Source organism: Theropithecus gelada, chromosome 3 (assembly GCF_003255815.1).
Source record: "Theropithecus gelada isolate Dixy chromosome 3, Tgel_1.0, whole genome shotgun sequence".
Classification (NCBI taxonomy): Eukaryota; Metazoa; Chordata; class Mammalia; order Primates; family Cercopithecidae; genus Theropithecus; species Theropithecus gelada.
In genome coordinates, this window is record NC_037670.1 from 175,520,354 (window position 1) to 175,537,383 (window position 17,030).

General features: G+C 41.8%; 1 protein-coding gene across 1 annotated transcript in view; it reads right to left on the reverse strand.

The window, feature by feature from the left end:
- Positions 1–704: 704 nt before the first annotated feature.
- RHEB (Ras homolog, mTORC1 binding) overlaps positions 705–17,030 on the reverse strand; it is a 52,611-nt gene continuing 36,285 nt past the window's right edge. The window contains exons 4-8 of the mRNA XM_025378645.1: positions 10,391–10,473; positions 5,668–5,724; positions 5,503–5,550; positions 4,663–4,744; positions 705–1,206 (exon numbers count right to left, since the gene is read on the reverse strand). Of these exons, the coding sequence (XP_025234430.1) occupies positions 1,114–1,206; positions 4,663–4,744; positions 5,503–5,550; positions 5,668–5,724; positions 10,391–10,473 (363 nt within the window). The 3' untranslated portion in view covers positions 705–1,113. The remainder of the gene's footprint in view (positions 1,207–4,662; positions 4,745–5,502; positions 5,551–5,667; positions 5,725–10,390; positions 10,474–17,030) is intronic.

Genomic DNA, 17,030 nt, shown 5'->3' on the forward strand with positions numbered 1-17,030 from the left:
GACGGAGAAGGGGGGGGGGCGGGGGGGGGGGGCATACCCCGCCCCCAGCCCCCCCCCCGGGGCAAAAGAGCGAAACCCCGCAAAAAAAAAAAAAAAAAAAAAAAAAAAAAGCACTGCTCAGCTCCAAGTTTGACTTATAGACAAGGTAACAGCCACTAGGCAAATGAAATCCCTCTTCTCCTTTATAGTTGCTCCTTGGAGAGAGGGAGGCCCGTCGTCCGGGTCTGAAGGAGGTTCCCGAGACTGACACAGATCACTAAACTGCGGGGTGTTCTAGGAGAGTGACAGGCAGGGGTGTTTTCTCAATCATCTCCTGTCTGACACAGACATCAAGCTAAGCTATGAGCAAGGGTGAACAATGCCTCTCAGCAGCTCCTCCTCCTTGACCAGGCTCCCGACCACGGAGCATTTCAGCCAAGGTTTGGGGATCTAAGGATGGAAGGAGAGAATGTGATCACTGGGGAGGAATTCCCCTCACAGACCCCCGCCAGAGCCACTCAGCTTCAATCAGCTGTAACCCAGCCTCAACACCTGCCCGTCACAGCGCAGGGAGTCCATGGTCAGCAGCCATGTCAGCACACCTCCTCCTGTGGCCACATCGTCAGTGGTTTCTGGAATCCAACCTGGGGCCTTCCTGAAGCCAAGTAAGAAACTCAGGACAAGGCTTCTCTTCTTTGAAAGCCACATCAAGTAGCACAAAGGACTGAGGTTTGCAGCTATTTTATTTACAAGTATACATTAACACAATGAAATAAACACTGATATATTGAAGCCTAGTTAATAGTAGTGTAACAATATGCATCATTTTGATGATTACATTATTTTAAACAACAAACTACACTGAAAAATTAATGCCGATAAAATTCTTGGTCATAATATTAAGAAATACAATATATAAATTGAAAATATGATTGCTTAAAATTTGAAAATGGAAGTGAACTCATTTGGACAGACTCAGAGTTAACATAATCTGAAGGGAGGGGAGCTCTGACCCAAATGATATCTTTCAGGTTAACAGAAGAAAAAAGAAGCATAGTTGATCTTCAAGGAGAACGGGCAGTTTGCTTCTTCAGGTAGAATATATTCCCAGTGTCCTCGGGCTTCGCAGCAGAATCACATCACCGAGCATGAAGACTTGCCTTGTGAAGCTGCCCCATCCATTTTTTCTGCCTCCAAAATTATCCTTCTAAAAACATCAACAGCAGTCTGGAGGGAGAAAGAAACCCAATCACAGTGTCAGTGTGAAGCTGAACTCCGAGACTACTTCCCGGACTGAGGAGGGCGGGCCACTTGCCTGGCCCTCCTGCTGGTGGAGGAGGAGAGGTTCTGGTGAGCCCCAGAACTTCAGGGCCCCCCGACGCCCAGTAAGGCCACTGTCCACCCCTCCTGACCCAGACCATAACCAGCCTCCCATTGTGCTTTTGACCCTGTTTTCTTCAGGCACCAGGAGAGGCCCAAAGAGTCCTCACTCCTGGACTCACCACCATCTCCTGTCCCACTTCACCCCACGACCCCCACCCCAGTGTCCTCTGGACCTCAGAGTCCCTCTTCACTTCTGGCGCTATCTTCCCTCCAGTCCCATGGGACACACTCTCCTAGCAGCCCTTGCCTCTCACATCCTTGACTCCAAGAGGCCTCGAGTGGGGGAGGCACCCTCCGTGCTCCTGAGATGCCATGATGCCAGCCTCCAACACCTCTGCGGCATAATTCTCGGCCATTTCAATCCACAAACTGCCCTCCCTATCTCCTGGCCTCTCCTCTGCTGCCCGTCTTCCTGCCCTTAGCCTCAGCCCAGGGTCAACTCCACCAGTCCTTCACCACAAAGAGGAATCATGGCCACTTGTGGCAGGAACTCTTCTTACACTGAGGGGAGAGAAGAACTGTCAGATCCTGTCTTTTTTTTGTTGCTGTTATACGGATTGGAGGTTTCTATGTTGCCCAGGCTGACCTCGCACGCCTAGCCTCGCCTCCTTATGCACCACAACAGGCCTGAGCCACCGTGACTCCTCGACCCTGTCCTTTAATAAATGCAGTCCTGTGGTCATGAAAACCTGCCCCTGTTCTCAGAAGCCGCATGGGAAGTGCCCAGTTCTCCTAATCACCAAGAATCCCCCTCCCCCATCACTCCAGTGACTTCCAGTATCCCACGAAATGACAACACACCAACTGCCAGTGTCCCGCCAAACCACCTTCCCAGCTCTTTTTCTCTAGCTATCCTGAAGCAACAATTCTCAGCCCCACAGGGGCCTGATTTGTTGACCCTATTATTACATCTCCCATGATCCTTAACCATTTCTTGCTGTTCCTTTCCCTCTCGGTCAGCTCAGACTCTGCAGGCCACCATGGCGCCACTGTACTTCAACTCCCTTCCCTACCAACTGTCACCGGCATGGTGCCCGCGGCCACACAGTAAACGCTGCCCAGGGAAAACACACACCGCTGACTACTGACCTCACACCCATGACCAGGAACCTGGGACAGACGCTTGGTGCTGCCTAGCCACCCAATTGCATCCCTGGGGCTGGGCACTCCCCAGAGAAAGGATTCATGCCTTGTCTCTTCTCCTCAAATGTTCCCCATCCTCATGCTCAGCTGAAAACCTTGTTTCACACACTTCACTGGAAAACAGAAGCCACATTCATGAAAGAACTCCACATCCTCCGTCCACCAAGCTGACCCACCCACTTGAATGTGGGCTCCCATCCTCAGCCTTCTGTCCTATTGCTATGAATGAGGTGTCTGTCCTCCTAGTTAACCGAAGCCAACCCCAGGTCCCACCCCGCTTGTCTAATCTAGGTCACCGGCTTTGGATCACCTGATTGACAGGAAGCAGTGTGTAGAGAAAAAAGGACGAGATGTGGATGAGATTTACAATTCAGTCTTAGTTCTTACACCACGTAAGGTAGTGGGTGATCTTAGAAGTCATTTAACCTCTCTGAAACTTAATTTCCTCACTTCTAAAATGAGGCGGTTCAACTACATGATCTGAGGGATACAGTCTGTAGGCACTCAATAGATGACTGATTTAATTCAATTTTTAAAATATAGGTATCTCTTAACTATCTCAATTCTTATTTGAATTCTGCCTATACTCAGAAACTGAGCTGACTTCAATAAATCCCTTGCTATCTGGAACTTGGGAACCAATTACACAGATCTGTTTATTCATTTTTTTCATCCACACATAAGAGGACATAATCACACGGATTCACTATCCCTCCATATCCCAACACAGGATGGATTCACTATCCCTCCATATCGCAACACAGGATGGATTCACTATCCCTCCATATCCCAACACAGGACGAAGCCAATTTGACTAATACGGGATACTTGGGCTGACGGATAACCCACTAGATACTAACACACTGTGCTGAACGTTATGAAGGATATTTATGTAAATGATACCGACTCAGATCTCAGAATAAATTAAGGGGGCTAAGAGAAGAAACCACAATCTCTTTCAGCTGGATGGATCCAGAGGGGGTCAACAAGAAGGTGAAATCTAGGTGGAGCCTTGAGGACTATGAACCTCTGTCATGGTGAGAGGGGCGGAGCAGGGAAGGAAGAGTGCCAAGGCTGCTGGCTCCCGGCCCTCCCAGGGAGGAGGCACCACCTTACTACACTAGAGTTTCCTCAGAGAAATGAAAACCGAGTCATCTTACCTGAGGATCAAACACTGCCACATGTTGAAAACACATTCAAAATATAAAACCCCACATGATATAAGTAGATACTTAGAGAAGGGTTATTTTAAATCAGAGGGGAGCATGAGAAAAAGGTGAGACATTTTGAAAGTGGGGTGGACAGGAGATGATGTATTTAAGGAAGGGAGCAGTTTGATGTGATTGAAAGTACAAGAATGTGGTGAGAGAAGAAACTAGAAAAGAACAAATCACTGACTGCACTCAGGACCAGGCGAAGGTTCTACGGAGAAAGGGCAGTTCACTGACAGTTTGAGTAGAGGACGGTACCATGAGATGTATGTCTTTAGAAAGTTAAGGGCAGCAAAGAGAAACATATAGATGAAAAATGCACTGGGGGCGGGAGACAAGTTTGGTGCCGGGGGTCTGAATTAAAGCAATGGAAGAAAAAGGTTCATACAGGCTTGTGAAGCCTCCTGAAGCAGAATCTACATACTTCCCAGAACATGCCTTTAAAGGTACATCTACAGGGTGAAATTGGTACTAAGTGCTTATAAGATGGTTCTTAATCATTTCTATGTTAAAAATTAACACATACGTCTGACCCGGTTTCATCTAACAGAAAAAAAAGCCAGGGGGTAGGTACAGTTAAAAATTAGTGCTAATGATATAATTCTTTTTTTTTTTTTTTTTTTTTTTGCTGCATGGACTTATTTCTGTATCAGTTATTAATACAAAACAAAAATACATGTTTACAAAAGGTAGTATTTCCCTTACTAATAGTTTATGTTTATCCTACAAATATCCTAGGTTCCACTGTAAGTAGAATATTGACTGAATTTATAAACACCTAAGTAGTATCTTCCTAAAGCAACACAAAGCTTGGTATTAGAAATGTTCTGGAAGGCCAAATGTTACACAGGAGTGATCAAGACAGAGGTCAAATGCCAACTGCAAGGAACACATCCCTGTGACTGATGAGAACGCAATGCAAAATGAGGTTTATAGAATCTGTTACCTGATTTTCTTTAGCAGAAGATTCCAAAAAAGCTGCATTCCAAGATTCTGCCAAAGCTTTCCCTTCTTCATAACTGATCACCCTAAAGGACAAATAAAATTCTGGTTAAAGTACTTTGCTCTTCATTATATAAAATATCTATAATTGATTTTGAAACAGGCTCCATTTTGGTCAATTTCTTTCTCATGAAGCAGAACCATGCCCTGGCCTAACATCAGCATCGAGAATGTAACACAGGAGTGTTTCAATTACGCCTGAGCTGGGGAACAGAATAGACACTGCCTTACGGGATTATCCCTGCTCCAGCAAACCTTCCAGCTCAGAGAACAGGATCCTGTTTTCCAGTACTCCCGTATCTGTAACAACGGACTGTTTTACAGCTAGGTTTTAAGCACCCAAGGCCAGGGGAAATTGTGAAAGGGCCTGAAAGCTCAATTCTCTTGCGTGCAGGCTGTAGAGTCTCTTACTCTCTGACATGAAGCTGCCTGGGCATGGGACATCTTGCCTCCTTTGCTCCCCACTGTAATCCCAAACCCTGGTACTCAAAAACCACTTGCTGCATCAATGAGCACTACGTCTTTTTAGAATTTGCTCTATGCAAGGTGGTAGATAACCTAAAGGTAGTTTTCTATAAAGTTTGCTCTCTCTTTTCTAGAGGAATGTGAGATTTCTATTGCACTTTTGCTTCTGCTGCACACGACCATAACATCTCTGAACAGATAAGAAATGCCACAGCTAAAAATATTCTTGATATCAGAACAATAATTAAAATGACACTTCAGTGACTAAATCATCTTAGACTTGACTTTAGAAATCACTAATGATTTAAAAGCTACATACCTTTCCATATGCAGGTCTTTCTTATTCCCAACCAACATAATAGGTATTCTATTTAAAAGAAAAACAAAACAAAACAAAACAAAATAGTCAGTGCCAGATTGTACTGCTCAGAAGATACTATTATAAGAAGTTTCTCTAACAAACAGATAAAATGGTACTACTTACTGTACTTTCCCCACCATATCCAATAATTTGCCATGGATAACTTTAATCACTTCAAAACTATAAAACAAAAAGTATAAATTAGACATCCATTTTAATGTTGAAGTTTTTAAAGGTATGTTATGTTGACAGCTGGAAAATGCAAAATGTCACAGACTCACCATTTTAACATAAACTGAACACAAAGAAGTCTTGTTTTTTCCTAGCAATCCATTCACATGTGCACACATCTGACACTCAGTAACCCTGACTGAGGATATTCAAAGTGAAACAGGTAAGGCATTCAGATGGAAAGCCTACCACTGGGCTGACAAACCACATAAATGCAATTTTTAATCACCCAACTTATTCAGCAAAGAACCAACTGTTTACATTACAACTTGAACAGCTTTTCCTAGAGTGCCCTAGTGCACTCAGCCTGTTCCTGTTTTCTTTCCTAGGTACATACATTCTCTGGGTGATGCCAATCTCTCTTGGCTTTCAATCAGATCAATAAGCCGATGACTCTAGGTTGAAGGTGGCTCTCACTGGGAAGGGCATCTGAGATGTCACAATGATCACTCGAAATCTGCCATAGTAGGATTATTTATACCATTGAATGCTGACAAACAGCCACAAACCATTTCCCACTCTCCCCCAAAAAACCCATGCGAACATTTGCCAGCACATCACTGGCTCTACGTTCAAATCCTACCTAGAATCTGATGGCTTCTCACTCCCCGCCACAGCTGCCACCGAGGTGTGAAATTCCTGGCCCAAGACTGCCTGCATCACAGCTACAGCCCCAACCCTTCCCTGCCACCCCTGCTCAGCACAGCAACCAGAGGACTCGGCTGCAGCAGATGGACAATGTCTCATTCAACGTCCTCTGATAGGCGGCCATCTCTACTCGGCCCCAGTTACTCTCAAACCCTGACTTCTGCCTCCATTCCCGTCTGCCCCCTCTTCTGTTTTGTCTGAGCTGCACTGGCCTGACATTCCTTTAACACCGCCAGAGCCTCTGAAGTCACTCCCCGTGTGCCTGGTATGTTCCTTCCCTAGGGAACCCTTGCTTCAAGTCTTTCCTCAAATGTCACTTTTTTTTCTTTTTTTTTGAGATGGAGTCTTGCTCTGTCACCCAGGTTGGAGTGTAGTGGCACGAAACTCAGGTCACTACAACCTCCGCCTCCTGGATTCAAGCAATTCTCCTGCCTCAGCCTCCTGAGCAGCTGGGACTACAGATGCCCGCCACCACGCCCGGCTAATTTTTGTATTTTTAGTAGAGACAGGGTTTCACCATGTTGGCCAGGCTGGTCTCAAACTTCTGACCTCGTGATCCGCCTGCCTTGGCCTCCCAAAGTGTGGGATTACAGGTGTGAGCCACCGTGCCCAGCCTCAAATGTCACTTCTTACACCTCTTCTGTTTATCCTAAATTACAAATTCCCTATTTCTTACCCCTTCTGTACTTCATTTTTCTTGGCAGCATGGTCACAGACATCCTATCTCACATGTGTGTCGTTTTACTGTTTGTCTCCCACACCAGAAATAAGTTCCACAAGGGCAGGGATTTGTCTGCTCTGTTCATGGTTGCATCACAAGCTTCGGAGCAAGTTAGCTTGTTGAATGAATTACACACTGTGCTATTTTAAACCACGTGTGCTGTCACTTTGATAAAAACAAAAATGAAATTTAACCCCCCTACAAGCTCCCTGTGGGTCAACAATGGGATATGGGTGTCCTAAGGACCTGTGGTTACATTACAGAACCACGTTTTCCTCCGCATGCTGTATTTGCCTACATTTAAAAGTGTCACCACTTGGGCAAAAATACAGTACCCTGTCACGTGAGAAACGGCTGAAAGAACTGGGACTGTGTGGCAGGCAGCTTGGAGCCAGCTCCCAGAGCTCATGCTCTCCTAGGGGCCACACTGTGTGTCATCTCCCTGCATGGACATAACGACGTGCATCTAATGAACAGAATATGGCAAAGGTGACGGGATGTCCCATTTGAAGTCAGATGGGACTGCAGCCCCTGCTGACACTCACCCTGCGGCTGCAAGAGACTGAAGTAGAGGACACAGCTAGGACACGCCCAAATTCCTGATCCACAAATCTGTGAGATCGTAAATGTGTACTGTTCTAAGTGGCTAAATTCCTTGAGATCACTGATTTTCTGAATCAAACTGGTTGATTCAGAAAGTTTTACTGACATATTTCTTGTATATTCATAAATATTTGTGTATTCAGCATATAGGTTTCTAAAAAACAAAACACCACTCTTCTCACACTCATGTTTGAGATTTGAGAATGCTCATTAAACTACGAGCTACTAAGGCAAAAGGCATATAACAAAACAAAACACATCCATTTTAGTAAGGAGAAACTTGGTCAAAACTTGCAACAGTGCCACTGAGAGGACACAGTATCAAGGTTTTTGTCCTCTGCTTTGCACTAGGCCAATGTTTTCTCCAATACATAAGGTCCTTGGTGAGCACATTTTCATATTTTTAATCCAGATCAACTTATTTTTCAATTTCCCCAGTGATACGTGCTATGTTTTCAACTTGATTCTATAATGTCATCTAATTTGTGCCCACCAAAGGAGATTTAAAAAAATCAGTGGACGCACTAAGAAAATTTTCTACCTACTATTTTGATGCCTCAAAGTAACAATTTGTAATGTTGGTAAAAAACACCAACATTATTTTCTAAAAATTAGCTAGAATAAAATTATACTTACCAACAACAAAACAATTTTTGAATCATGTTTTTCAAGTAAATTAGTAAAATAATGGTAATTCATAAACAAACATGAACTTCCAACATTCATTAGATTAGTGGTACATTAAATTTGTTCTGGACAAGGCCTTACACATGGCAGGCACTGAAATGGAAAATCTTAGAATTTATTGAGCAAACGAGAGCTTAACATGAGTTATATATACAGTAAGTACATTTTAAAAATATACAACTGAAATTAAGAAAATCTTTGTACAAAAACGGCCAATATTTTTACTATTTAAAGTGCTCGTGTAAGTCAGTAAGAAAACAATGTTTCCAAATACTATGTACACTGTAGTTTTAAGCATAAAATCCAATCTAAGCATTGCTTTTAGTGACAAGAATATGAATACATGAAAACAGGAAGAGAGATATCCATCTATTGTTGAATATGAAATATTACAAAGCTATTTACTATTTCAAACACTTGGTAATATGGAAAAATATATATTACACAGTAAGTAAAAATATAAAAACATGGAAAATATAAACCATAAAACAGCATTCAGAGAGCAAATAAAAGGATGTTAAAACAATCCATGCAGACTAAAACAAAGACCAGAAAAAACATATACCAAGATATTCCCAGTATCTATGCTTAGGTAATGAGATCAAGAATGATTACCCCCACTTTCCATTTTTCACAGTTTCCCAATTTTCCTTAAGGAACACATAATTTTGGTACTTGGTTTTGATTCAGGTGTAAACTTTCTCAGGGACTGACAGTATGGGGTCTGTTTATAAGAATGGCCGAGAATGGTACTCAAACATTTTATAGCTAGAACTCAACACCCTAAACATGTTTCTCTGCCACGGAGAAAAATGTTACACAACACACTCACAGAGCTGCAGACTGAATTTTCACTGGCAGTGGACTATGTGGGGGTAAAGAACCCAGACACCGGCCAACATGGTGGCCTCCAGCCACACGTGGCTACTGAGCACCTGAAATGGGGCTACTGTAACCGAGGGAGTATGAATTTTTCATTTTTAGTTAATTTAAACAGCCACCTGCGGAACAAATAGCAAACACTTCTATCACCGCATTAAGTTCTATTGGACAGTGTCAGCCTTGACTGTGGAACTGGAGAGATGGCTATGAATCCCAGCAACATCATTATGTAGCCCTGGGCAAGTTGCTTTAGCTCTGTCACTCAGTTTCTTTCTATGTAAAGTGGGATATAAAACATCTCTGATGAAGGATTGTTTAAGGTAATGATGAAATAGGTAATGTATCATATGTAGGCAAAGAGCATAACAAACTCCCTAATGTGTCGCACACACTCAATAGATGCTAGGTAGCCACCAAACGCCCTCCACTGGCACTGATATTTTCATAAAGTCTTCAAACATAAGCTGTCACCAATGCCCAGAGCTCCGCTGCTGTATACAGCCAGCTGTTCTGTTAACAGACACAGACCACTGCTCCTCCTGATAACACACGCCATCCCCCGGTAAGAGACAACATGAAATATGTAGCTAAAGGAACCGACATCCATTCTTATTTATACAAATAATGGCTCTGTTTTTATGTAGTAAAGAGAGACTCTATTACCAAAAGGTCTTATTTCATAAATTCAAAGGATAAGATATTGAACAAACCCAAACCCTGAACATTTTATTAGGAAGTCTATTTCACCTTAATATGGTAAAAACACACACAAAGTAAAATCAATTTAGGCATTTCCCATTTCAATTAGCAGAAAAGCTTAGATCATACTGAACCACTATTTTTCCAGGTAGCTCGAGGTAAGAAAGAGCCTTTTAACCTATTGATGCAACTAACAGAACATTTAGTGGGCCATGTTTTCCCCCAACAACCCAGTTGCTCCACAAGAAAATCACTAAAAAACATGTAGCCTACTAATTCTAATTGTCACTATTAATAATTCCAGCATAGTCCTTTAAAAGGATCAATGCTATCTACGAGTAGCAAATAAACTCAAGCAGGCAGCAGGAGCCTTACCTTTTGATTGATGTAACAGAATACACAAGAATATAGCCATTAATATCTATGGAGTAGGTCTGAGGAAAGATAGAATATTCATCCTGTGGAAAAAAAAAATATACTTGAGTAGTCTTCATATAGCATCACAAACAACCTTTACCCAAAGTTTTTCATGTATTACCTGAAGAAATCAAAGTAGACACAGAGTGGATTACAATATTATGCCAGAAACAGCCTACACACTGAAGCTTTAAGAATGGCTTGGAGGTGATAATGTGGTTCAAGCCAATATTTAAAAATGACTAGCTGTTCTAGAACTTTAGGGGAAAGTCTGATGACCTCCGTAACTCCTGGCAGAAGAGGATGGATGGAACATAAAGATGATTGGCTCTGTGATCTCAAAACAAGGGATGAGCATGACTAAGTCCAGAATCTTCTAGACCTCAGGACATTTATACATCCTGCTGATTTATTCCATAAATCTGTATTTTTATACTTGAAACTGTCCTATTATTTAATTTATTCTCTGCATGTCAGTCACAATGACCTGAGCTTCAATCTACAGGTTGCTAGAGGGGTGCCAATAGCATCTGGGGGCGGGGGGGAGGGGAAGGAAGGGAGGGAGGCAGGGATGGGGAGAGAGAGAGAGAGAGAGAGAGAGAGAAAGACAAAAGAGGATCAAAACACCAGATTCAATTGAGGTATTCAGACTTTTGGGGACCAAGAGAGTTACTTACTGAGCAACTCTAGGAATTAAAGAGAAAGGTACCTATTATGCAACAGCATAGTAGTCCTTAGTTTTATAAAGCAACATTATGAAACGTTGCTTTATGTACATATTAAAGCATACAGAAAGTCCTGATGTCAGTGCAGTTTTCAACAGTACACGCTACTGTCTGGTACAAACATTTCATTCTTAGGTGAAACTAAATTGTCAACCTAATACATGTCCCAAGCACTATTACGGAAAAATCACATCATGGTACCAGCAGATTAAGCAGCAGTCTATTATTTTTGTAAACTTACAGTATGGTTATAACCACTGTTTACGACAGCCCAGAATTACTGCCCTGTGGTAAAGTTCTTTAAAGAAAAAAAAAAGAAAAAAGAAAAAATTAAGTTTTACTATAAATTCTTTGATATAATAAATAAGATTAAAAACAAAATCCCAAATGATTTTAATCACTAGCTCAGCGAGAGTAGGTTCAAAGTTGAAATTCTGTTTTCCCTAAAGGGAAAATGTGGAAACACAGAAAAAAGTAGTTATGTCTAAGAAGCACTGAGTGGAAAAACTACCAGTTAGAAGACATAATGGAGGAAAGAGCCCCTAGCTGATATAATTCTGAATTTTTTTTTTTTTTTTTTTGAGACGTAGTTTTGCTCTTGTTGCCCAGGCTGGAGTGCAATGGCACTGTCTCAGCTCACTGCAACCTCCATCTCTCAGGTTCAAGCGATTCTCCTGCTTCAGCCTCCTGAGTAGCTGGGACTACAGGCTACACCACCACACCTGGCTCATTTTTGCATTTTCAGTAGAGACGGGATTTCACCATGTTGGCCAGGCTGGTCTCGAATCCCTGACCTCAGGTGATCCGCTTGCCTCGGCCTCCCAAAGGATTACAGGTGTGAGCCACTGTGTCCAGCCTTTAAAGTCTACTTTCTGAGAAAGAATAATAGCAATATAGTAGAAACTGGAAGGGCAGGTGAGTAGAAACCATAAAGCTCTCATAAAATAATACTGTACTGGCTCACAAATAGAACAGACTGAAAAATCTAGAAAGACCTGATAGATATGAGAATGAGGTACCTGATAATATTGGCATTTCAATCAGTGAGGACCAAAAGTAACCCTCAACTGAGTGTAGAGGGACACCTGGGGATGAATGGCTAAGCTGGATCTCCAGTTCACACCTCGGCAAAAACATATTCCAGACGAAGCAAAGATTTAAAGATAAAAACGACGGGCACAATAGATGCGAGAACTTAAAACGTATTACCAGTTAAAAAAAGATTAATAAATGAAAAAGTTCTTCATGGTTGCAAACCTCTCTAACAAAAACCATAAATAAAACACAAACTGAAAACAAAACTGTGCATCTCAGACCATATACAAAATGCTAATTTTCTTCACATATTGAGGGGGAATCTCACATCAACACGCAAAAACTAACCACCCAATAGAAAAAAAATGGCAAAGTACACAGACAGGATAATTCATAGGGGAAAAAAAGATATCAACATCTTCCAACACAGGAAAAAATCAAAGCCCCTCCTAAGAAGAAAAGTGCATTATTAAAAGTACACTAGGATGCTATTTTTTACCTATCAGATTGGCAAGTACCAAAACGTTTGGTTAACACACAGTGCTGTTGAAGGTGTAGGGAAACAGACACTCTCATTCACTGCTGGCAAGAACATGAACTGTAACCCTATGATAGCCCACATCCAGGAAGTTTTCCTATGTGCATCACTACCCTATGTGTAAAACAACGTCTGAGACGTTCGTTAAGGGATTGCTGATGGTAGCAAGATGGGCAACAGTCTAACTGTTGATCAGCAGTTAACTTACAATATATATCCCAACAACTGGATATTATGCGGCCTTGGGGAAAAGAGAGGCCATAGGTATTGATATGGAATAATCTCCAAGATGGAGATATATTACTCTTTGTGTAAAAAGGAAAAAAAAAAACAAAACCAAGCTTAAAACTATATTTGCATATTCATGTATCAAGTATCCTAGAGGCATATACTAGAAACTGGTAAATGGGGTTGCTGGCAGGGGTGGGGGGTTAGATAGCTAGGGTAGGAACGTCTTAAGTTTTACTATTTACACATTTTTGCACTATTTATTTTTGTACTACGTGCATTACACCTATTTTTTAAAAATTAAACTTAATTTTCAAAATAGCAAATTTGGTTACATTATAAGATGGATTGTCATTGAATCAATTTTAATTATTATTATTTATTTATTTATTTATTTATTTATTTTTTGAGACGGAGTTTTGCTCTTGTTGCCCAGGCTGGAGTGCAATGGTGCAATCTCGGGTCACTGCAACCTCTGCCTCCTGGGTTCAAGCAATTCTCCTGCCTCGGCCTCCCAAGTAGCTGGGATTACAGGCATGTGCCACCACGTCTGGCTAATTTTGTAGTTTTAGTAGAGACAGAGTTTCACCATGTTGGTCAGGCTGGTTTCAAACTCCTGACCGAAAGTGATCCACCCGCCCCGGCCTCCCAAGGTGCTCGGATTACAGGTGTGAATCTAACTTATTAACCAATTTATGCCGGAGGTTGCACTTTTTTTTTTTTTTAATGAAAAATCAGACCTTGGTGACCTTGATCAGTAGGATATAAATAACTTCCATAAGCTTAGCGTTCCAATAACGGAACACTAGGCATAAATAGGTAATAACACAGAAGAGGCTACTTTTTTTTTTTTGATACTTCACATTCTTACCCCAAAATTCATTTAGGGTACATGCTCTCACCCTAATATTGGGCAAAACCAAAATATTTCATGCAGTTTAAAAATAATCAATCTGTATTTAACTATGTTCATCATCATTCCTAGGTCGGCAATTAAACCACTATTAAAGCATACTGGTATGGATGTACTGACATAAACCACGAAGTAGTAAATAGAACTTGCTAACAAATACCGCTATGCAGCAATTCACTGCATGCAATTTCATTCCTGAAATGTGGAAGCAGCTAGTGAACAAATTTACTACAGAGTACTTTTAAAATAATTTGCCTCTTAATCATCTTACCCTACTACTACTAGTCTTAATCCCAGAACTAGCCCCGTATGCATTTAATTTATAAAGCAGCTCTTGGAGCAGTAAACATCTGAGTTTTGTTCTCATCCAGTTTTCAACAGAATGAAGGGTGAAACTACGGCAGGACATGCCTGCGCTTCACTGTCCTGAGCTGTAAATAAAGAGCACATCTTTAATTTATTGTCCATCAACTGTAAATATAACCTTCAAGAACTACTAGTTGCAATGAGTACAAATGATTTAAAGTAGCCAAATTTGGATATATTTTGTGCAAAAATTCTCCAATTACTCTTACCCAGTTGTAATAGAACCCAAAGGGGCAAGACAACAGGGCTGCTAATATGATCACTGCTCTTGTCTTATCTCATATACTCTTCCTAAACACTGGTGCTTTTGGTTTCACTATTTGTATTATTACATCACTAAAATATTTTAAATTGTTTGATACCTGAGTGTACATTTATGTTCTAGGGCAAAACAGTACCTCAGAGGAACACATATTCCAACTTGATAAGTAGTCAATATAAAGAAATTTATTCTTTAGAGAAATCTTTTCAAAGACAGCTCTCCAAGTATTAAGAACACGTGCACTTCCACCACGCAGCCTGTCAGCACAGTCAATATGCTGGTGTCACACTTGCCTCAGCAGCACTAAAGGTCTACAGAGAAAGAGCACATCCGCTTCAACCCCACTGTGACAATCCTCCAACAATTCCAGTTATCACTATTTATAGATAAAGCTCTGAGACACAGAAAGACTTCTTCACCCTTTAATTTAAAGAGATGAGATCTCACTCTGTTGCCTAGGCTGGACTGCAGTGGTGCTATCACAGCTCACTGCAACCTCAAACTCCTAGGCTCAAGTGATCCTTCCACCTCCCACAGTGTTGATATTAAAGGCATGAGCCACCATGCCCAGCCCTCATTAGCTTCCTTAAGGTTACTGGGTTAGCAACAAAAGCCAAGATTCAAATCCAGGCAAGTGTGACTCCAGGGCCCGCACTCCAAACAGTTATGAAACTGGTTCCCTGAATTGCCTGATACAAAACGTGTTTCCAGAGTAACATTATTGAAAGTGATTTATCAATTTACATTCTCATCACCAGTTTTCAGGAGCTTAAAGATTCTAAATAAGGATACAAAAGCAAACTGAAGTCTTGATAGTGTCAGAGTCCCACAATAAACTGAACAGCTGTATTTCTTTGCCCAGGATACTCTAAGTTACACTGTTGCCCAACGTAATTATTATTAGCACCCCCAGCCCACAACTCTAAAAGTGTCTTGGTTTAGGCAATAAATTATATAGTCAACTTAACTATAAAAGAAAGATACGAAACCCAACAACACAACACTCAAGTGGCTCTTCCCTTCCCAACTAATGTCTAATGAGCCTTGTCATCTGTGCCATGCCCCGCCCCCCCCCAACAGAGACTTACACTGCTCCCCTGGTCCATATACGCCCCAACTCCTATTCTTCTGTCAAGAGGACAGGTAGCAGGGAGTGAAAGTCTAGGATGGCTCTGTTCTAATGAAAGCATCAAGAATCTGACTGCTAAAGCACATCACATCCACCGCCAGCCGGGAGTGTGTAGGGTGAGTGAAGGAGGCACATGCTATAGCTCTGTGTACAAGCTCAAAGAGCCAAACACATTTATTTTCTTCCAAGCTTCCAAAATGGAAACCTCAGGGTTCCTCCAATGCTAACATCACTCAATATAGCTATCTTCTTGCTTCGCTGAGGCGTCACACTTTCCTTCTATGTTCACTTCAAAACGCAAAGCAGAGGGAATTCATTCCAAACCCACAGGACAGGTCATACTATTCTGGGTCTACTCCAATTTCCCCAGATTCCAGGAAAAAAGCCCCCATTTAACACGGCAGACCAGATCACACTACACTCACCCTTCTGCTACTCTTATCCTTTGACTATAAGTCGCAAGGGTGGACCAGGCATGGTGGCTCACTCCTGTCATCCTAGCACTTTCGTAGGCCAAGGCAGGCGAATCACCTGAGGTCAGGAGTTTGAGACCAGCCAGGCCACCATGGCGAAACCCCGTCTCTACTAAAAATGTAAAAATTAGCCGGGTGTGGTGGCGTGCCTGTAATTCCAGCTACTTGGGAGGCTGAGGCAGAAGAATTGCTTTTACTCAGGAGGCACAGGTTGTAGTGAGATAGTGCCACTGCCTTCCAGCCTCGGTGACAGAGCAAGGCTCCGTCTCAAAAAAAAAAAAAAAAAAAAAAAAAAAAAAAAAAGGTTGCAAGGGCAGGAGTTAGGAGCTAAAATCCCAGCTTCTTTACATTCCTCACCCTCCAGTGAAGAAGGGTAAATTCAGTCTAATAGAATGGTTTCTAGTAAAAGCAGGCCTGGATGTCATGGTAATGGGGCAGCTAAGCTGTCAAAAGGGCTTTTCTTTGTTCCATGTACTCCTTTCCCCCTTGCTTCCAGTCAATTCCCCTGGTGATCCAATTCCACACATCCCTGCTACATTAACCAACATGTGAATATCCTTTCTGGGGGGATTATTTGACTTTCGGCCATTACCTACTGTCTATCAAATAAATTGAAACTCCCTAATCTAGTAATCACTCTGAAATCCACCCACCCAGAGACTCTACTACGTAAACTAAACCCAACACTCAAACCAGAGCCTAGACTCTAATCAAACTGGTATTTTATGGCCCAGGTCCTCATAAGATTAAATCAGCTAATTTCTACTCTATGCCCCTCTTATGCCTTTCCTCTAGAAAAGATGTACTTTTGCCCTAATGTAGGAGAACACATATCACAAAGAGAAAGAAAGCAACTCATATGACTCTCTAATATAAAGTTTAGAAAACAGAAAACCACTAACCTGTAATAAGTATTAACCCTTACAATG